Source organism: Molothrus aeneus, chromosome 31, assembly GCF_037042795.1.
Source record: "Molothrus aeneus isolate 106 chromosome 31, BPBGC_Maene_1.0, whole genome shotgun sequence".
Classification (NCBI taxonomy): domain Eukaryota; kingdom Metazoa; phylum Chordata; class Aves; order Passeriformes; family Icteridae; genus Molothrus; species Molothrus aeneus.
The window spans coordinates 2,853,239-2,874,607 of record NC_089676.1 but is presented as its reverse complement, the minus strand read 5'-3'; the positions used below and the strand labels follow the sequence as shown (position 1 = coordinate 2,874,607).

General features: G+C 53.0%; 2 protein-coding genes across 2 annotated transcripts; one reads left to right on the top strand and one right to left on the bottom strand.

Annotated features, from left to right (window-relative positions):
* The first annotated feature begins 12,670 nt into the window (after nucleotides 1–12,670).
* On the top strand, nucleotides 12,671–13,216 carry LOC136568088 (proline-rich protein 9-like). The gene has a single exon (XM_066567944.1). The coding sequence runs from the start codon at nucleotides 12,671–12,673 to the stop codon at nucleotides 13,214–13,216; it is 546 nt and encodes a 181-aa protein (XP_066424041.1).
* Nucleotides 13,217–19,176: 5,960 nt separating this feature from the next.
* On the bottom strand, nucleotides 19,177–20,289 carry LOC136568134 (E3 ubiquitin-protein ligase RNF12-B-like). Its single transcript, XM_066567984.1, has 2 exons — nucleotides 19,456–20,289; nucleotides 19,177–19,269 (listed from the first exon to the last, which is right to left on the bottom strand). Exons 1-2 carry the CDS (start codon nucleotides 20,287–20,289, stop codon nucleotides 19,177–19,179), a joined length of 927 nt encoding a protein of 308 aa, XP_066424081.1.
* Nucleotides 20,290–21,369: the final 1,080 nt, after the last annotated feature.

Genomic DNA, 21,369 nt, shown 5'->3' with positions numbered 1-21,369 from the left:
CCCATTAAATCCAGTGCTGGAACAACAGGAATTTTCCAGAACATCCCTGAGGAATTCCAGAATTACAGCCAAGCCAGCGCAAGGGAAGGATTTTACCCTCCTAAACCTTTACCCCCCCAGGAAACTGAACGCCACAAATCCCCATTTTCTCAGCTTTCCAGGGAATCTATCCTGGAGAACGACCCCTGGGATCTGCAGGATCCCAAGGAGACTCACCTTGGGTCGGGATCGGCAGGGCAGACACGGCCACGTTATCCCGGGATGTTCCTTTTGTGTTCCCGGCCTCCGGAGCCACGGAGCCCCAGGCACCCGGAGCTCCCCACGGCCTCGCTCCGCCTCTGCCCTGCCAGGGATGATTTGCCTAATTATTTTTAATGGAAAACACCTATTTCCGTGGCTGGAGCCGGACCTGGAGCTCGGGAATTCACGTGGCCCCGCAGACGCCAGGGAGGAATTTGGGAAATGAGTGGATTCCCGGCCGGCTGGCCAATAATCACCCGGTGACGGGGCAGGTTTTCGGACGCTCCAACAGCCTCCAGCCCAACACCTCGTGAGGACCATTAGGGACAGGATGGGATGTGGGATTCGGGGGATTCTTTTATTTTTAGCCACGTCTTCTGACCTTTTTCTGTCCTGTTTTTCCACGGAGCTGCTGGAAACTCTTCGCTCACCGCTCGTCCCGTGATGTTTTCCGTCGGCTCCCGAAGTTCTGACTCAAATCCCGTCCCCGTTGTCGTGATGGTGGCGTTGTCCTTGCGTGGCATGAGCAGGCAGGTGACCGGAGGAGTGACCACCACCCTTTTCCCTTCATTTTACCCCAAACCTGCTAAATTCCACCCAGGTGGAAATCCATAAACCCAAAAGTGTGAATCAAATGTGTTCCCTTCCCTCCCAAAAGAACATTGGGAAATCATCAGAATTGTTCAGCTGAGAACAGATTTGAGCAAGAAAATCTCAAAGGGAGAGTTTGAACAAAAAAAAAAAAAACAAAAAAAAAAAAAGAGGAAATTTTTCCTGCAGTCAGCAGCCAACTCCCAACCCAAGGGGTCACGAATCCCAAATTTTTTTTTTTTTCTAGGAAATAACCAAAACCCACCACACTGGACACCCAAATTTGGAGGGAGAAGAGGCAGAACCCCCTTTGGTGTCCTGGTGGAAAACGGCCTCGCCTCTGGTGCGAGTCACTCCTGTCCCTGGCTGTGTCACCGGGTGACTTCGGGCTGGGTGGCAGCGAGCAGAGGAGAATCCCAGAGCCTTTGATGTCTCAGGGGAACTGGTTGGGTCTCTCTTCCTTCTTTTCCAGGCAGGGACGGCTTTTCCGCGGGGAGAAAGCGGCGGCTCCGAGCTGCGACTGCCGCGTGAAGTTTGTCACCTTCCCGGGCTGGGTGTGACCTCCTGGCACCAAAAACGGGCACAAAAATCAGCCCAAAGGCCACTGAGATCAGGGAGTTCACCCCTCGTGGCCCTGGGCATCACCTGGTGGAGCTGGGACACGCGGGAGAGGTCCTGGAAGGTCCCGGAGATCCTGGAAATGTGAAGATTTCCCTGGAGGCCGACGGCCAAAATCCCGGCAAATCAAAGAAATCGAATTTGTGTTAAAAAGAAAATCAAAGGATTGTGGCAAAAATGACCGGGGCAGGGATTGTCCGCTGGGGAGGGGAATGTCCAGTGTTGTGTCCAGTTCTGGAAAACCATGGAAAGAGGGACAGGGACGGGAATGGAGCTGGAAAATCCTGAGGGAGCTGAGGGGGCTCAGCCTGGAGAAAAGGGGGATCCAGGGGGAATTTCGGGCTCTTCCAGGGGGAATCTGGGATCTGATCCCAGGGAATGGGGCAGGACAAGAGGGAACGGCCTCGAGCTGTGCCAGGGGAGGCTCAGGGTGGGAAATTTGGGGAAATTCCTCCTGGAAAAGGGAAAAGGCTTTGGAAGGGGCTCAGGGGGGTGTTGGAGTGGCCACCCCTGGAGGTGTCTGAGGAATTCCTGGACCACATCTGGAGCTGTGTCCGATTTGGGTCCCACGGCCCGAGACCAGCCAAGGCCACCCAGATGTTCCAGGGACCTTGAGGAAAAGGTAGGCTGGGAGACACTGAAGATTTGGGGACGATCCTGGGGCCTCTTTGAGCCACCCAAAATATTCATGGAGAGGCTCTTCCAACTGAGGGATCGAGGGAAAGCTGAGCAGGTTATCAGGGATAAAATTCCCAGCAGAAGGAATATTGTGAGAGAACCAGGTCCCATCCAGAGTCCCATCCCACCTCCATTCCCCAAGTGCTCCAAAACAGCTTTTTTTTCCAGAGTTTAATCCCGAGGGGGATTGTTTCCAGGCTGTCTCATCTGCATTTCCCAGTCCGTAGGAAATTCTTGGATGGGGAATTCCTGGCAGTCACAAGAGTCTCACATCCCACCCCGGCGACATTAAAAATTATAACGTCGAGCGAAGTAATTGAAGGATTGGAGCAGAGCAGGTCTGGATTATTAAATATTTGATTTCCATACCCCTGAGGTGTCTCACTTCCGGAGCCACGGACACCAAAATCCTATAAAAGGATTCCTATTGTCCTGTTCCTCAAGCCATTTTTGGTTTCATTTGGTGCTCGCTGGTGGAGAATTGGGTGAGTCCGGCTCGGTTTCCTGGGAAGTCACCTCGTGGTTGGGTTTTTTTTTGTTTTCATTTTGGAGCCGTGCAGAAACAAATTAAAAGACTTAAAAGTGTTTCTGCGTGGGGATATTGGGGTTGGGATTCCCCCAGATTTTAATTCTGTCTTCTCTGGGGTTTATTTGCTGTGGGTTTCGCTCTTTTTCCACGAGGAGGACGAAATTCTCTCTCTGCCCTCACCGACCTTGTGCCGTGTTTCACCCAGGGAATTGTTGGTGCTGGGAGAGATCAAAAGGCCAGGCTGGGACTTCAAAGGGGAGGAGTGGGAGGGGTGATAAGGAGTGGAGACTCTCAGGCTGCCAGGGGAGGCCGCGGTGCCTGGGAGGAAAACTCGGGGTGGGAAGATCCAGGCAGATTTTGTGGGAAACGCAGCCGTGGCAGAGCCTTTCCTTGGGGAGGTTTCCCAGCACGGAGCTGCCACTGGCGGCCTCTGGATGAGGGCAGGGTGTTCTGAAGCCTTTTTGGGTGAAATCAGGGAGGAAATGGGAAAAATTCGTCCTGAAGCAAGGGGAGGCGTGAGCAGGTGGAGGCTTCAGACCTTGCAGAAAACCTAAAGGGGCCCAAACAATTTTTGCTTCCTGTTTTGAGAGGAAGCTGCCTGAAAACAGCTACAAATTTGTCTAAAACACTTTCATGTGGAGTCACTTCCTCGCCTCACGGCTGTTTTCCCAGTTCGGGATTCAATGGGAAAAGGAAGAATTAATCCAGTGTATGGAACAGCCTGGAACGTTTTCACACCTTTTAAATTTTAAATTTTATCCCTCTCCCGCTTCCAGCCTCCCCCCGTTCCCCCCAAGAATGCGTCGCGCCACCGGCTGCCCGCTGAGCCAGATCTGCATCCCCCCTCCCGCCGTGCTGGTGCGGAGCTTCCCGGTGAGACCCAGCCTGGATCCCTGCGGCACCACCGGCGGCTCCCGGTGCCTCCCTCCCTGCCGGAGCCCCTGCTGCTACCCCGGCACCACCACCTACATCAGCCTGGGCAGCCTGGGCAGCCTGGCCCAGGCCACCAAGCCCTGCAGCCTCGTGGCCACCACGTGCGTGCCCCCGAGCTACCAGGACGTGGCCAGGAGCTCCACGAGGTGCAGGAACCCCTGCTGCTGCTGCTGCTGCCGGGTGACCGAGAGCTGCAGCAGGAGCCAGGACTGCTGCCAGGAGGTCACCAAGTGTGAAACCACGTGCCAGGATCCGTGTTATAAGGAGGTCAACAAGTGTGAAACCACGTGCCAGGATCCGTGTTATAAGGAGGTCACCACGTGCACCACCACGTGTCAAGATCCGTGTCGTCAGGAGGTCACCAAGTGTGTCACCACTTGTCAAGATCCGTGTCGTCAGGAGGTCACCAAGTGTGCAACCACGTGTCAAGATCCGTGTCGTCAGGAGGTCACCAAGTGTGTCACCACGTGTCAGGATCCGTGTTATAGGGAGGTCACCAAGTGTGTCACAACGTGCCAGGATCCGTGCTGTCAGGAGGTCACCAAGTGTGTCACAACGTGTCAAGATCCGTGTTATAGGGAGGTCACCAAGTGCACAACAACGTGCCAGGATCCGTGTTGTAAGGAGGTCACCAAGTGTGTCACCACGTGTCAAGATCCGTGTCGTCAGGAGGTCACCAAGTGTGTCACAACGTGCCAAGATCCGTGTTATAAGGCGGTCACCACGTGCACCACCACATGTCAAGATCCGTGCTGTCAGGAGGTCACCAAGTGTGTCACCACAACGTGCCAGGATCCGTGTTGTAAGGAGGTCACCAAGTGTGTCACCAGGTGTGTGGATCCCTGTTGTAAGGAGGTCACCAAGTGTGTCACCACGTGTCAAGATCCGTGTTATAAGGAGGTCACCACATGCACAACAACGTGCCAGGATCCCTGTTGTAAGGAGGTCACCAAGTGTGTCACCACGTGTCAAGATCCGTGTTGTAAGGAGGTCACCACATGCACAACAACGTGCCAGGATCCGTGTTGTAAGGAGGTCACCAAGTGTGTCACCAGGTGTGTGGATCCCTGTTGTAAGGAGGTCACCAAGTGTGTCACCGCGTGCCAGGATCCTTGCTGCAAGGAGGTGACCACATGCACCACCACATGTAAGGAGGTCACCAAGTGCACCACCACGTGTGTGGACCCCTGCTGCCAGGAGGTCACCAAATGTGTCACCACGTGCCAGGATCCTTGTTGTAAGGAGGTCACCAAATGTGTCACCACGTGCCAAGATCCCTGTTGCAAGGAAGTGACCACATGTGTGGACCCGTGTTGTCAGATCTCCAAGCGTGTCACCAGGTGTGTGGACCCGTGCTGTCAGGAGGTCACCAAGTGTGTCACAACATGTCAGGATCCGTGTTATAAGGAGGTCACCAAGCGTGTCACCACGTGTGTGGACCCCTGCTGCCAGGAGGTCACCAAGTGTGTCACCACGTGCCAGGATCCCTGCTGCAAGGAGGTGACCACATGCACCACCACATGTGTGGATCCCCGTTGTCAGGAGGTCACCAAGTGTGTCACCACGTGCCAAGATCCGTGTTGCAAGGAAGTGACCACGTGTGTGGATCCGTGCTGCCAGGAGGTCTCCAAGTGTGTCACCAGGTGTGTGGACCCATGCCGTCAGGAGGTCACCAAGTGTGTCACCACACGTGTGGATCCCTGCTGCCAGGAGGTCACCAAGTGTGTCACCACGTATGTGGACCCGTGTGGCAAGAAAGCCCCCAGGGGCCTCACGCCGTGTTACGAGCCCTGCTGCAAGAAGGTGACCAAGTGGAGCAGCCCGTGGGTGATTCCGTGGTGCAAGAAAGGCGCCAAGTCCAGCACCAGATGTGGAGATCCCTGCTCCAAGAAGGGGAGCAAGTCCAGCTCCAGATGTGTGGATCCGTGCTACAAGAAGGTGTCCAAGTGCTCCACCCCGTGCCAAGATCCCTGCTGTGTGACCAGGTGTGAGCCCAGGTGTGTGGATCCCTGCTGCCAGGAGGTCACCAAGTGCAGAACCAGGTGTGTGGATCCCTGCTGCCAGGAGGTCACCAAGTGCGTCACCACGTGCCAAGACCCCTGCGGCAAGGAGGTCGCCAAGTGTGTCACCAGATGTGTGGATCCCTGCTGCCAGGAGGTCACCAAGTGCAGAACCAGATGTGTTGATCCATGTTGTCAGGAGGTCACCAAGTGTGTCACCACGTGCCAAGATCCCTGTTGTGTGACCAGATGTGCCACCAGGTGTGCCGATCCCTGCTGCCAGGAGGTCACCAAATGTGTCATCACGTGCCAAGATCCGTGTTGTAAGGAGGTCACCAAGTGCACAACCACCAGATGCGTTGACCCGTGCTGCCAGGAGGTCACCAAGTGCGTCACCACGTGCCAGGATCCCTGCTGTGTCACCACATGTGCCACCAGGTGCGTGGACCCGTGCTGCCAGGGAGTGACCACCTGCACCACCACCTGTCAGGACCCCTGCTGCCAGGGAGTGACCACATGTGCCACCAGGTGCGTGGACCCGTGCTGCCAGGGGGTGGCCAGGTGCCAAGATCCTTGTTGTGTCACCAGATGTGCCACCAGGTGTGTGGACCCCTGCTGCCAGGGAGTGACCTCATGCCAAAATCCCTGCAGCCAGGGAGTGACCACCTGCCGAAGTTCTTGCAGCCAGGGAGTGACCACATGCACCACCACCTGCCAGGACCCCTGTAGCCAGGGAATGACCACCTGCCAAGGTTCCTGCTGCCAGGGAGTGACCACATGTGCCACCAGCTGCCAGGACCCCTGCAGCCAGGGAGTGACCACCTGCCAAGGTTCCTGCAGCCAGGGAGTGACCACATGCACCACGACCTGCCAGGACCCCTGCTGCCAGGGAGTGACCACTTGCCGAAGTTCCTGTTGCCAGGGAGTGACCACCTGCCAGGACCCCTGCAGCCAGGGAGTGACCACCTGCCGAAGTTCTTGCAGCCAGGGAGTGACCACCTGCACCACCACCTGCCAGGACCCCTGCTGCCAGGGAGTGCCCACCCCGTGCCCAGCCCCGTGCTGTGTCCCCAGCCGTGCCACCTCTCAGTGCCGTGGAGGTGTCCAGGTTGTCACCAGGTGCGCCGACTCCTGCCCCACCACCTGCGTCACCCAGACCTGCCCCGTGTGCGGCCAGCGCTGCTCCGTCTCGGGCTGCCCGAAATTCCGGGCTCGCTGAGGGGCTCCGGGGTGCGATCCCCACGGGATCTCCAGAGGAAGAGTAAATCCTCATTTTCCTCACGTTCTGCCCCGTTCCTGCTGTTTTTCACCCCAAGAAAGCGCCGTTCCTCACAGGACGTCACCAAGTGATTTTGTGCCCCCGGGATGGTTCCCTGGGAGAAAGAATCCGCAGTTCCCCCTCGCACCAGGAGTGTGATGGAGGAATTCCCCTCTTTGTTCTGTCCTTCCTCCTGATCTTTTTCCTTGAAGCAATAAAAGAAACGATCTTGGCATCGGCCTCGCGCGTTTCCTTTGCCTCCTTTTAATTCCTTTCCTAAAATCCCAAATTTTTGCAATAAAAAATGCTTGGGAAGGTCTCCCTGGGATTGCGGAATGCCCTGAGATGGAAGGGGCGCGCAGGGATCATCAAATCCAACTGCTGGCCCGGCCCAGGTCATCTCAAAAGCACATCTCCAGCCCTTCCCTCAGTCCTGACATCTGTGATATCCCAAATCAATGTCTGAAATCCCAGATCAAAGCCTGATATCCCAGATCAACGTGTGAAATCCCAAATCAATGTCTGAAACCCCAGATTAATGTCTGAAATCCCAAATCAATGTCTGAAATCCCAGATCAATGCCTGATATCCCAGATCAATGTCTGAAATCCCAAATCAATGTGTGAAATCCCAGATTAATGTCTGAAATCCCAGATTAATGTCTGAAATCCCAGATCAATGCCTGAAATCCCAGATCAAGGTCTGAAATCCCAGATCAATGCCTGATATCCCAGATCAATATCTGATAACCCAGATCAACATCTGATAACCCAGACCAACATCTGAAATCCCAGCTCAGATGGGATTTCCAGCCTGGAAAAACACCTGAAAACCCACCAAAAAAAGGTGAAATTTTCCAAGCACTCCTCCATCACTCGATCCCAAACCCCCCAAACGGGGATCCGGGACCATCCCGGGAGGTTCCCCAGGCTGAGCTCGGCTGGGAGCCGGGCCCGGGGAGGGTTTGGGGAGGGTTTGGCGCAGCAAATCCCGCTCGGAATGCGGGCGGGAGGAGCGGGGGCGGCGGCAGACGGGGCGCGACCGTCTGGGAGCCGCCACCGGCTCCTCCAAAGATGCCCCAAGGCCCGGGGTTGGTGACAACCTGCGAGCTCCTCCCCCGGAGCTCCTCCGATCCCGGCGGGCCGGGGCACAAATCCTCCCCGTGGGGTTTCACCGGACCCCAAAACGCCTCTAAAATTCCTTAAAATTCTGCGCAGGCAATGATGTCCTTTGCTCCTGCTCCCAAATCCTTCGGTTTCCTGGGAAATAAAATGTAGGTGAGGGAAAAAAAAATGGGCTTTTGGATTAATTTTTCCCTTCTGGTGTGGTGCCGGTAGGGTATCTAATCACGTGTCCATAAAATTCAGATTTAAATCATCTCGGAGCCCCCATTTCCAGAAAACCAACCAACCAAACAAACGGGAATTCTTCCTGCATGAACACCTGGATGTTTATTCCATACCTGTGAAATTAAAATAGGCAGAAAATTGCTGCTCATTGCAAGGAAATGTTGTAGGAATCCCCCTGGTTCCTCCACCAGGTGAGCTCTAAAATTTCCATGGAGATCAAAGCAATTTTATCCACCAAAGTAAAAAAAAAAAAGTCTGGAGGGAAATCCAGAGATTTTTCCTTAAAAAACGGAGCAAATCAAAGCAGAGAAGGCAAAGAGATAAAAGAGGTGAGGAATGTTTTTCTTTTTTTTTTTTTTTCGTAACCACAGCCGGTTCCTCCTTCCCAGGTTTAATTACTCAGGTGCTAATTGTCATTCTTCCCTGCGCGCTCACCTTCCGCAGTAAACAGGAAAAGAGGCCGGAATGGTGGGATTTGGGTTCCTGTCATGGCTGGATCCAAAGTGTCCCTCGGGCATGGACTGGAGGAGCCGCTCGCGCCCGTGTGAGGCTGAGCGTCCTCTCCTCTCATCCTCCTGGCATCCCAAAAATTCCAGGGTTCCCAGAGCCGCCTGGACACTGCCCTGGAGCTGGGTCAGACCCTCCCACCTCGCCCCGGCCCGTGTGGGAATGAGGAGAGGGGAAAGTTGGGTCTGATGAAGGCCCAGGAGGGTTAATTGCAACCGGTTGTGGAGGGTTTGGGCAGGAAAATGGGGAGAATCCCTGATTTCCGTGAAAATTGACCGAAACACGCAGAAAAAATTCCTTTTCTTGCTCGGGAAAATGGGAATTTTGGGGTGGAGGGGTTGGACCTCGATTCTGTGTCCAGGTCTGGAAAATCATGGAAAGAGGGACATGGAGGGGCTGGAGCCTGTCCAGGGGTGGGAATGGGGCTGGGGAAGGGTCTGGAAAATCCTGAGGGAGATGGGGGGGGGGCCTCAGCCGGGAGAAAAGGAGGATCCAGGGGGAATTTGGGATCTGATCTCAGGGAAGGGAACCGGACAAGAGGGAACAACCTCGAGCTGTGCCAGGGGAGGCCCAGGGTGGGAAATTTGTGCAAATCCCTCCTGGAAAGGGTGGGGAGGCCTTGGAAGGGGCTCAGGGGGGTTTGGATTGGCCACCCCTGGAGGTGTCTGAGGAATTCCTGGAGATTCCTCGGGGTGACCAAGGCGGGCTCGGACACATCTTGGACTTGATGTTCTGGGAGATCTTCCCCAATCTCAGGGATTTTGGGACCCTGGAAAATCTTTGGCCCTCCAGCACAAGACCCTTGGAGCTGGGGCTGCTGCCCTCATGGAATTCCCTCGTGGAATTCCCTCCGGAACGCCCGGCCTGCCGCGGAGGAGTCACCGGAGCCACCGAAGGACGTCGCTGTGGGGTCCTGACTCACGACACCAACGTGACAACTCCAATGACTCCAGCTGTCCATGAACGTAATGGAGATTCCCAAATGAGTGCCAATTAGGGATAACAACCCGGCCCCGTGACGTTCCCACGTGTCGGGACGCGGGTCCCTTTACGTCTCCCGAAACAATCCACTTTTGGAAGGCCCCAATTTCTTGCTAATCAAGGTTAACTACAGGGTGTGAAACAACTCGGGGTAGAAAGGGAGGCGCAGGACCGGTCCTCAGAGATGGTTTTGAGGTGAGCCTGGAGCCTGAGGAGATAATGAGGAGCCGTTCCAACCGGAATATGTTATATTCCTTGGGAAGATAAGACTTGGAAGCTGCTCTGGGGGAAAATTTCCACACCCAGCAGCTCGAGGAGGAGAAAATGAGGAGGGATTCATCTGCCTAAAAATTCAGCTCCCAGATCCGAGCTCTGCTGGGTGCAGTTTCTCCTCCCGTGGCAAAGGAGGTGTTTAAGATGAGCAAACCACACTCTGCCAGTCCCAGTTTATCCCCGGAAAAGCCCTGGGGGCACCGGAGCCTCCGGGGAAGGGGAGAAGCTGCACGTGGGGAGCTGAGTCTGTGGAAAAGCTGAGGTGACAAAAAACCCCGTGGAGATCCGTCAGCTCCGGGTGGAATTCCAGTACAAGCACTGGGAAGGAACCGGCGCTGACGCCTGGAATTCTCCCGGGGACTCCGGGTTTGGGGCGTAAACAGGACGTGCTGCTCATGCTGGGTTGGTTTGTTTCAGGGTGGTTTTTTCTCCCCTATTCAGCATTTTTGTGATGGTCGCCTTCCCATCTCTGTGATTGGAATATCTGAGAGAAATGTTGATTTTCCATTACGGGCAAAACTTTAATAAAAATTATTATTATTATTAGTATCACCCTGGGCTTAAATCCCATTTAAACTGGAGCATTTTGTACTTTTCTGTGAGGGAAAAACATTTTTAAAATGAGGATTATCCTGCCTTGAATGTCTTGAAGTGTTCCTCAAAAAACCTGGAGTTGTGTCCCCACTGGAATTTCCAAGCACACATGGTGTTAATCCATGGAAAAGAATGGGTCGGATGAATGAAATAATTTAATTTATCAGGAAAATGGGGTCCTCAAGGTTATGTGGGAGCGCTGGAGGACTGGCTGTGCCTTTCCATGAGAATTACGACAGGCTATTTCTCATAGTAAATCCAATTAATTACCCATCTTCCCTAATAACAGCCATCCCATGTTGGAAAAACTCCAGGTATCAAAACCCAACATTTATGGAAATAAGGCCACGGAAATGTCCCAGCGCATTAAATCCATTAAATCCTTTCTGAAAACCAATTAATTCATCACCCGCTGCTGTTTTGGTTTTTTTTTTTTAATGACTCCGCCATTCCCATTGGGAACCGCATGACCGGGATGGGAGCGCGGCTGCCTCAGCATCACCTGCTTTCCTGGAAGAGGCCTTCCACCAAAAATTAGGATGCAAACAAACATGCAAAGCATGTGGAGGAGGAGCCTGCCGGGGCAGTTTGTGGTCAGCTGTCCATCCCCCTGGGCTCCCGCGTTTCCGGAGCTGACGCCACTCCGGCCGTATAAAAGGTTTGGGTTCCGAGGCTCCCGCCAGTTCCTTTGGCTTCTCCGTCGCTCGCCAGGACCGGTGACCCGGTAAGTCCTCCTTGGCTTTATCAGGGAATTTCTATCAGGATGTCTCGTGGAAAAAGAGAGTTCACTCCTGGTTCCGGCAGAGCTTCGCTCCTGTGCTTCTCTTCTGGGATTTGTCCTGGGATTGGGGATTTTATTGAGGGTTTGCTCTGCCTGGAGGAGCTTGGAGAAGTCGCCTCGTGCAGAACTGCGGCTGCTTCTCCTCCTCCTCCCTCCTGTTCCATCCTGGTTAATTTGTTCCTGCCTCGTTAAGGCTGGGAATTAAATAAATTAATGGATGCTGTGGAGCAGCTCCTGGGACTTCAAACGGGATGGGTGGGAAGACGCTCTATCTGGAAGGAGGGAGCTGCAGAATTCCTGCAGGCAAAGCCGGGGGAGACCTCTGGGAGAAGCCAAGAGGAGGAAATGAGCTGGAAATTGGAGCTGCAGCCTCTGGGCCAACCCTTCCCTTGCGAGCCCCATTAATCCACCAAAAAAACTCCAGTGATGTCTCAGGATCTGGAGGATCATCAGGATGGGAGAGCTGGGAATGTTCAGCCTCTGGAGAGCTCAGGTCCGGGATCTGCAGGGGCTCCAGGGGAGCTGGAGAGGGACTTTTCCTCAGGAGCTGCGGGGACAGGACACAGGCAATGGGTTTACACTGAAATTTAGGTTGGATATTGGGAAGAAATTTAGGTTGGATATTGGGGAGAAACCGTGAGGCCCTGGCCCAGGTTATCCCATGGATTCCTCATCCCTGGAAGTGTCCAAGGCCAGGTTGGACAGGTCTTGCAGCAACTTGGTCTGGGCTGGAACGAGATGATCTTTGAGATCCCTCCCAACCCAAACCATCCCGCGATTCCATGGGATAATGGTGGGGATTTGTGGCCTCTGGGCTTTGTGGTTGGGAATTCCCAGCCCAGGTGGGCGTGAGGATCTGATAAGGAGGAGACGAGGCCTGGAACGTCTGCTGATGGAACTGGGAATAGGAGGAACTGGAGTATTTTTGTGTTATGGCTTCTACAGAGTTTGCAATCCCATAAAATTCAGGATTCATGGCTCTAGGCTTCCTAGCAGGTTCCCAGTGAAGGAAGGGGTTCTCTGGCAGCGTTAATTCCATAAAAACCCTGGGATTGGCCCACAGCGCCAAGCTCACGGATTTGATCCCTGCAGGGGCCATTCCCTGAAAAGCCGGACTTGATGAGATCCTTGAGGGGTCTCTTCCAACTCCAGAACCCAGGAATCCTGGACGCAGGATCTTTTCCCAACATTCTTTCCTCAGCCGAACACGAACCCACCGCGACCGCTCACCGCCAATCGCGCCTCGATCAGCACGCACCGATATCCTGACCTTTTTTCTTTTTGTCTCTTTCCCAGCTCTTTCCCAGCTCTTTCCTGCTCTCCCAGCACCTCCCCAGGATGTCCTACTACTACGAGCAGTGCAAGCAGCCCTGCCTGCCCCCTCCCTGCCTGCAGAAGTGCGCCAAGTGCCCGGAGCCCTGCGCCACCCAGTGCGTCGAGGTCTGCCAGGCCCCCTGTGCCACCAGCTGTGTCACCCAGTGCGTGGAGCCCTGCGCCACCCAGTGCGTCGAGGTCTGCCAGGCCCCCTGTGCCACCAGCTGTGTCACCCAGTGCGTGGAGCCCTGCGCCACCCAGTGCGCCACCAGCTGTGCCCCGCAGTGTGTGGATGTTTGTGCCACCCAGTGCGCCACCAGCTGTGCCCCGCAGTGCGTGGATGTCTGTGCCACCAGCTGTGCCCCGCAGTGTGTGGATGTCTGTGCCACCCAGTGCGCCACCAGCTGTGCCCCGCAGTGCGTGGACGTCTGTGCCACCCCGTGCCCCGCCCAGTGCCCCGAGCCCTGTGTCACCAAGTGCGTGGAGCAGTGCCAGGCCGAGGTTTGCAGCACCAAGTGCGTGGAGTCGTGCGAGGCCGTGTGCCTGGAGCCCTGCTCCCGCCCCTGCTGACCCTGACGCGGGCCTGGCCCTGCGGGGAGGCTCCGGTCACCGGTGAGGAGCCAAAATCGCGGGCTCTGGATGGAAAACACGGCGCAGACCCGTCAGCAACGCAACGTCCTGCTCTGATCGTCCCACGCTGTCTTTGTCTTGGAAAACGTTTCCTCCCTGAGCGTTCCCTGTGTTTTCACTTCTGCTCCTGCCGTGCTAGCGTTTTTCCGTGGATATTCCCAATATTTTAGCGCTGGGATTCCCGGGAAACGCTGTCAGCAGCTGGTGGTGGAAGATGTCGATGCTTTTCCCCTTCCCTTCTCCTCTTGCCTCTTCTCAGTCTTGTGCATTCTCTGTGCAGCAATAAAAAATGACCATCGATGGCACCATCTGTCTTTTGTCTTTTTTCTCCCCATTTCCATGACTTCAGGCCCCAAAATATCTTTAATTTCAGTTTTCAGAAGTGGTTGGGGAGGGTTTTATGCCTGAAGTAAAAAACCGTTTAATACAGAGAAATTCCTTCTAATTCGACAAAGAAATCGTCGTCTGGTCAATTCTTTTCTGAGAGATGCCTGAAATTATTGATAGAAATTTGACTTTCAGACAGAGTTTCGGTCTTCACAGCTTGGGATTTTGGAAGTAAATCCTAGAAACCGTTAAAAGGCGAATTTAAGTGGAAGAAAGCCTTAAATTAATAAAGGAATTGGGCACCTGGAAGGCACAGTTTTAAGTAAATTTAAATGATTGCACTTTAACAATTGAACAAATAAATATTTTAATAAATAAATAAATTCTAAATAATTTTAATAATTAAGGCTCCTCCACCTTTATTCCGGATAAGTTAGAAGCTGAATTTGACCCCGTGGCCATCTGGAGGGTGTTAAACCCATAAAAGTTGTTAACTGGAGGGAGTTAAACCCATTAAAAAACCCCCAAATTTTGGAGATAAAGCTCCCACTGTGTCCTGGGTTGTGCCTTTGGCTTTCTTCACCTCCGGCCCCGTCTGGGAATGCTGAAATCGCTCCCCACCTACCCCCTCATTACGGGAAGGGTGGGGAACATCTAATCTGGAGAAGAAAAGAGAGATATTAATATTCCGGGGGCGTGCCGACGCTGTTTCCAAATCTCCTCTTTAATGTGCGGGTGGGGAGGCGAGGAGCAGGTTCCTCTTTGTGTCCCTCGCTGCCGACACCAGGAGGTGACACCAGGAGGTGACACCCGCAGGTGGGGATGGTGGCAGGCAAAAAAAACCCCACAGCTGGGGAGGGCAAACACCTGAGCACACCCGAGGGGCAAAGCAGGAGCAGAAATTCCCCCCCCCAAAAAAAAAAAAATGGATGGGGAAGTGAGGAATCAGCACCTGGAATTCCTCCGTGGAATTTGAGGATCTGCCCTCAGGAGCAACTTGGAGGTGACACTTTTGTGGCACCCTGGGGACATGGAAAAGGTTTTAGGGATGGGGGCGAACAACCCCACACCTGGGCCAGAAACTCCCAGGAAAATGGGTGGGGGAATGAGGGCTCTGCACCTCAAACTCCGCCCGAGGAACCCAAATCTTTGAGGATCCAAGCTCTGCCCCTGGAGGTGCCACTTCTGTGGCATCTTTGGGGCGTGGAAAAGGAAAAGTCAGGAATCATGGAAAAAAAAAAAAAAACCAACCCCTGCACCTGAACACACCTGGACTGGGCATTCCCAGGAAAACTGATGGGGAAGTGAGGAATTTGCGCCTCAAATTCCTCCAGACTTTTGGGGATCCAAGCTCTTGGAGGCCTGGAAAAGGTTTAAACCATGAATCATGGAAAAGGTTTAAATCAGGAATCACGTGGAGTTCCAACCCTGTGAATCACCCGATTTTGGACCATCTCCATCCCAATCCATCACCTCTGCCTGAAAATGGATTTTTTTTTTTTTCCATTTTATCTGGGAACAGGGAGCACCTGGAAAATCCTGGAGGGACCTGCTGTGCTCCCCACATTTCCTGTGGCCAAGCCCTGACGCACCGGCTGTGGTCAGTGTTGGGAATTGCTGGAATTCCTGGGATATTTGCAATAAATTAGGGATATTTCATCAGGTGCAGGAGCCTGGAAAACCTTCCTGATTTATTGCGGGGGGGGGGGGGAAATAAAATAAAAATAAAGTTTCATTCTTGTTTTTGGGATGGGAAATAGAGGAGGGAAACAGCAAAATCCAGAACTAAATTGGGATCTGGTGCTTTTCCAGGTCCCAAACTGGGATCTGGTGCTTTTCCAGGTTCCAAACTGGGATCTGGAGCCTTCCCTAGGAGACAGCACAGACTCCCAACCCCACTCAGACGTCTCCAGGTGCTCCCCAGCCAAAATTATCCCTAAAACTCATTCCCGAGTGGACGTGGGTTGTCCCGGCTGCCGGTTCTTTGCTCGGGACGGGGGTGCTGTGAATTATTAAGAAATCATTAACGAATTATTAACAAATCACCCCGCGATGAGCAGCCCTGGGCGTGCCCTGGCTGAAGAACACCCAGTCCCCCGCAGCAGCTGGGAGAGGAGGGAATCCCTGCCGGGCTTTGACCGAGGTCCAGGAGGTGGGAGCGGAGCCGGTTCCGGTTGTGAAAGATTCTGGTCACCGAGTTTAATCCGGAGCCATCCTGAGGGATATAAAAGCTGCTCCTCGGGGGAGGCTCCGCACCCGCAGCGGCTCCTCCTGAGCTCCCTCCTCCAGCAGGACGCGCCAGGTGAGTCCCTCCCTGCCCCTCTCGCTGCCCAGACGGGGGGTTTGGTGCCCCAGGGTGGGAAAAATGGGATTTTTCGCTGTTTTCTGCCCCATCTGGGGTTGTCTCCCCCAAAAATTGGGATTTTTCGCTGTTTTCTGCCCCAAACTGGGGTCGTCTCCCCCAAAAATTGGGATTTTTTTCGCTGTTTTCTGCCCCAAACTGGGGTTGTGTCTCCCCCAAAAATTGGGATTTTTTTCGCTGTTTTCTGCCCCAAACTGGGGTTGTGTCTTCCACAAAAATTGGGATTTTTCGCTGTTTTCTGCCCCAAGCTGGGGTCGTGCCTCCCCCCAAAAATTCCGCCTGCAACGGGTGGAAAACTGTGTCATAGAATTTTGGGTGTTTTGAGTCTCCATCCAGTGGTTTGGGACTCTTTGGGTCGGAACTCTGTGATGATTTTTCTGGGATTGATAAGAATCCCGTGGATAACCAAAGGCCGGCATCCATGGGCATGATGGTGGAACAGCTTCCCGGATTCCCGGGGATCCTGGTTCCGTTTTCTTGGATAAAATCCTCAATCCACCTGAATTTCATGGCCCTTGGGTGTGGCTCCTGCTCTGGGGGGTCTCAAGGAGCTGGGAAGAGACATGGTGGTTCCAAAAATTGGTATCAAATATTGGGATTGGTATCAAATACTGGGAATATTATGAAATACTGGGAATATTAACAAATAATTGGAATATTAACAAATAATTGGAATATTATCAAATACTGGGAATATTATCTAATACTGGGATTGGTATCCAATACTGGGATTGTTACCAAAGGATTTTTTCCCTGCCAAAACTCCCAATCCTGAGATTTCCCCAGTTTTCAGCTCCTCTTTTGCTGCTTTTCTTGGAGCTTCTCCTTGAGTTCAGCTTTCCTCCAAATCCACTTTTTTTCCCCTGAAAGTCGAGATTCCCAGAAAAAAAATGAGCAGGGGGAAGGAAGGAAAACCCCCGGTGCCGTTTGTCTCCTCTCCAGCTCTGCAGCCTTTCCCTGGCTTTGTTAGGCTGGGCTTTGCCTCTGATCCTCGTTTTAGGCACAGCTACCCCCCGATCCCTCAGCGGGGCGACCGATCCCGCAGGGAACGGGATGGGATCCAAAAAAAAACCCCAACAAAGGGCGGGAAGCAACTCCCCAAAATTCAGAGTTCAGGGATCTAATCCTGGTTCGGGACTGGGATTGAGTTGAAATCCGCGGGGTCGACCTCAAAGCTGAGGCAGCGCCCGGAACCCCAACACCCCAAAAAGGCGAATTTATTCACCTCTAAAATTACCCAAAAATTCACCTTTAAAATTACCCAAAAAGGCGAATTTAAGCCTAAAATTTGCTCGGCTCTCTCCCTGGTTTTGAATTGCAGGCCCGGCCAGGATGTCCCAGCAGCAGCAGAAGCAGCCGCAGCAGATCCCGGCCCAGTGCCAGCAGAAATGCGGGGCCCTTCCCAAGGGGGTCCAGCAAAGCCAGGCCTCCAAAGGCCAGGCCCAGGCGGCCGTGAAGAGCCTGCCCCAGCAGCAGCAGCAGCAGCAGTGCTCCAAGCAGAAGTAGGAGCCATCCCAAATCCCAAATCCTGCGTTTCCCACCTCTCCTGGCTCCCGGGAACGCCTCCAGACCTGCAGCCACCCGCTCCGCTTGCCAGAAATTACCTCACAACGAGATGCGCTTAATTAGGTTTAGAAAAGATGATAGATGAACGGCGGGGGATGGTTTTAATTCCGAGTTTAATTTGGGATGTGGTGCAATAAAATGATGGAATGACCTCGCGGTTGCTTCCTGGTGTTTTTGTTGGTGCTTTTCTCCCGTTTTCCCTTCTCCTTCTCTTTTATTTTCCCCTGAAATATCAACTTTAAGCACACACAAAACCCGGCTTTTGCAAGCTGAGCCTCCTCTCCATCTTTTTCAGGAGAAGCCATTGAAAATCCCCAAAACCTGGAATAAAAATCCCCAAAACTTGATTTAAAAAAATTCCAGCAATTTGGTACAAAAATTCCCAAAACTTGGTATAAGAATTCCCACAATTTGATAAAAAAAAATCCCCAGAACTTGATATAAAGCCCCCCCAAAACTTGGTAGAAAGCTTCCCAAAATTTGAATAAAAAATCCCCAAAACTTGATATGAACCCCCCCCCAAAACTCAGTATAAAACTTCCCAAAGCTTGATTAAAAAATCCCCAAAACTTGGTATAAAAACCCCCAAAATTTGGCACAAAAATCCCCAAAATTTGGTACGAAAATCCCCACAATTTCATAAAAAAAAAAAAACAAACCCAAAAAACACTAACACAACCTGGTATAACCCCCCCCTACGACCAGGAACAAAAATTCCCAAAACTCGGTACTGAAAGTCGCTTTTATTGCGGAATTTTCACAGTGAAATAAATCCTGGATCCAACAGCAGCCGAAAACAATCGCGAGACCAAGTCCCAAACACCGACGGGTGGCGAAACATTCCCGGCTGGAATTCCTCCTTTATCCCGGTCCGCGCCACGCCCGGGGTTAATCCCTTCCCAAACATGTCTGGAGTGGAGTTAATTATCCATAAATTTGGGTAATTAGGGAATATTCACGGCCTGACCTGTTCTTTGACACCTCCGAGGAAATTCGAGGGGAGAGCGAGCTCGGATTTATCCTGAAATTCTTCCTTTCCCCCCCACCCCTCAATTCCAAAGGATTGTTTTCAATTCCACCAAAGTCGGATCTATCCTAAAAATCTTCTTTTTCTTCCCTCAGTCCCAAAGGATTATTTTTTTTATTCAGCACTAATTCCCGGTTTGGGAAGTTTCGAGCGTTTTGGCGGCAGATCCCGCACAAAATCTGATTATTTTTAGGGAAAAACTTCCCAAATTCCAGGTGGGAGCTGGAACCCAGGGGGGAAAGGCAGGAAAAAAGGGGATGAGCTCTTCCCTGGATTTGGGGCTTTTAACTTCACAAACCCCCCCTTGCTCCATGATAATTTTTTTTTGGGGGGGGGGGGCTTTTTGGGCATTCCAAAGCCGCGGGATTGGGGGAAGAAAAGGGCAGGAATTTGGGAAGCGGAGCTACAACCCTGCTTGGAAAAGCATTCCCGACGGGAATTCCCTGCTGTTAGTAAAGGACAAGGCGTTAGCGGGAGGGGCGGCTGGAAGGAATTCCTGACAAAAGCTCTGCAGGGGTTAAAAAAAAAAACCAACCAAACAAAAAAAAATAAACCAAAAAAAGGCTTGGAAAAACCTCTGGATTCGGGGAGAAAACCCCCGGGATCGAGGTTTTCCCTCTATTTCTGCCACGGGCCGGGCTGCTCCAGCTGCTGCTCCAGGGGAGGGAATTTCTCGGGAAGGGAGCGCTGCTCCGGGACGGGCACCGGGATCTCCTGCAATTCCTGCTTTTCCTGGGAAGAGGGGGTGGGGTCTGAGATCTCCTGGAATTCCTGCTTTTCTTGGGAAGACGGGGCGGGGTCTGGGACTGGGATGGGGACAGGGGTGTCCTTGCATTCCTGCTTTTCCGGGATGGACACCGGGATCTCCTTGCATTCCTGCTTTTCTGGGATGGACACCGGGATCTCCTTGCATTCCTGCTTTTCTGGGATGGACACCGGGATTTCCTTGCATTCCTGCTTTTCCTGTTTTTCCGGGATGGACACCGGGATCTCCTTGCATTCCTGTTTTTCTGGGATAGACACCGGGATTTCCTTGCATTCCTGCTTTTCCTGGGCACACGGGGTGGGTTCAGGGATTGAAACTGGGGTGGGGACAGGGGTGTCCTTGCATTCCTGTTTTTCTGGGATCGACACCGGGATTTCTTTGCATTCCTGCTTTTCCTGTTTTTCCGGGATGGACACCGGGATTTCCTTGCATTCCTGCTTTTCCTGGGCACACGGGACAGGGTCGGGGATGGACACTGGGATTTCCTGGCACTGCTGCTTCTCCTGGGAACACGGGACAGGGTCAGGGATGGACACCGGGATTTCTTTGCACTCCTGCTTTTCTGGGATGGACACTGGGATTTCCTTGCACTCCTGTTTTTCTGGGATGGACACCGGGATTTCCTGGCACTGCTGCTTCTCCTGGGCGCAGGGAACGGCAACGGGAATCGGGATCTCCTTGACCTCCTGCTTCTCCAGGGTCGGTTCCGGGCAGGATTTCTCTTCCAGGCGCGGAGCAGGTCCGGGATTCGGGAATCCCTCCGGGATCTGGGTTTGCTGCTCCTGGGGCAGGGCAGTTTCCCCTTTTCCCGGTTCTGGGATCGCCTTTTCCGGGAATTGCGCCGCTGCCGGGAGCGGCTCGGGCACCGGGATTTGGGGATGCTCCGGGCTCTGTTTTGGGGTGGTTTTACCCAAACCGGGGGGGAGCTGCAGCTCCTGCTTGATTTGCATCTGGTTCAGAGACATCTCTGCGGGAAAACGGGATCACCTGGAGAAAAAAAAAAAAGCGGGAATTTCTTGCGTTACCGGGACGAGGGTGACACAGTTCTGAAAAATGTGTTAGAATTTTAAAAAGCCGAATTTTCCTCCTCCGCCCTTGTCCTCCCAAACATTTCAGGACGTTTGTCGTGCCAGAAAGAAAAAAAAAAAAAAAAAAAGAAGAATATAAATGTGGGGCCAAGGGGTGTTTTGGACTGGTAAACCCGAAATAATTCCTGCTTTCCCCCCCCCCCCTCGATTTTCAGCTTTTCCTTGGAATTTGGAGGTTTCTCGAGGCTCCGGCGAGCTGAGGGTTAAATTCCCAGGAGGCAGCTCCTCCTCCCGTTCCGGTCTCACCCAGCTCCGGTGACAGTGCCGAGGGTTTGGGTGACCCTGGAAGGGCCCTGGGAAGGGAATTCTCTGGGATAAAGCGTCCCCGAGGTCCGGGACTGTCACCGCTGCCCCCTCCTGAGTCAGAGCGCGCAGCGCGGATTTCTCCTCCCCGACAATTCGGGGACAATTTGGGGACAATTTTGTGGCCGCTGAAGGGCTCGCCCGGACCTCGGGAATTCCTGTGCTGCCGCTTTGTAAGATCCAGGGAGAGGAAGGTGAGAATTCCAAAAGGGATTTGAACTCCCCAAGGCAGAGAGAGGGGAAATTCCTCCTCCCTTCCCCGGGGTGTTCCCAGCTCCTCTCACAGCCGATTCCCTCCTCTCTTCTCTCTTTCTTTTTTTTTTTTTTTTTTAAACATCTGATAAGACCTTGATTAATTAATTGATTAATTAATTAAGATCTTGTTCGTGACATGGATGAGGCGGCGCTTGGGGAATATTTTCACTCCTTGCCCTGCAGCGCCCTCGTGCTCCCAAATTTGCCTCTTTCCAAGGAATTCCTGGGTGAAATGGAAGTTTTAAAAGCGTTTTGGTTATAAAATCAAATGGGAAAATCAGTTTGGCCGGAGAGGGTTTGGTGTCCTTCCTTGGAGGGAGGAGATTCGCCCTTGAACCAACGGAATTCCATCTGATCCCTGCCTCAGGAAGGGTCTAATTTAGGGCTTAATTACCCTCA

Bases quoted from the DNA above. Each gene is read 5' to 3' on its own strand.
- LOC136568088 (XM_066567944.1), top strand. From the start codon at position 12,671: ATGTCCTACTACTACGAGCAGTGCAAGCAGCCCTGCCTGCCCCCTCCC.
- LOC136568134 (XM_066567984.1), bottom strand. From the start codon at position 20,289: ATGTCTCTGAACCAGATGCAAATCAAGCAGGAGCTGCAGCTCCCCCCC. The intron at 19,270-19,455 runs GTGTCCATCCCA...GAATTGCAGGAG, and splicing joins AGGAATGCAAGGAGATCCCG to ATCCCGGTGCCCGTCCCGGA.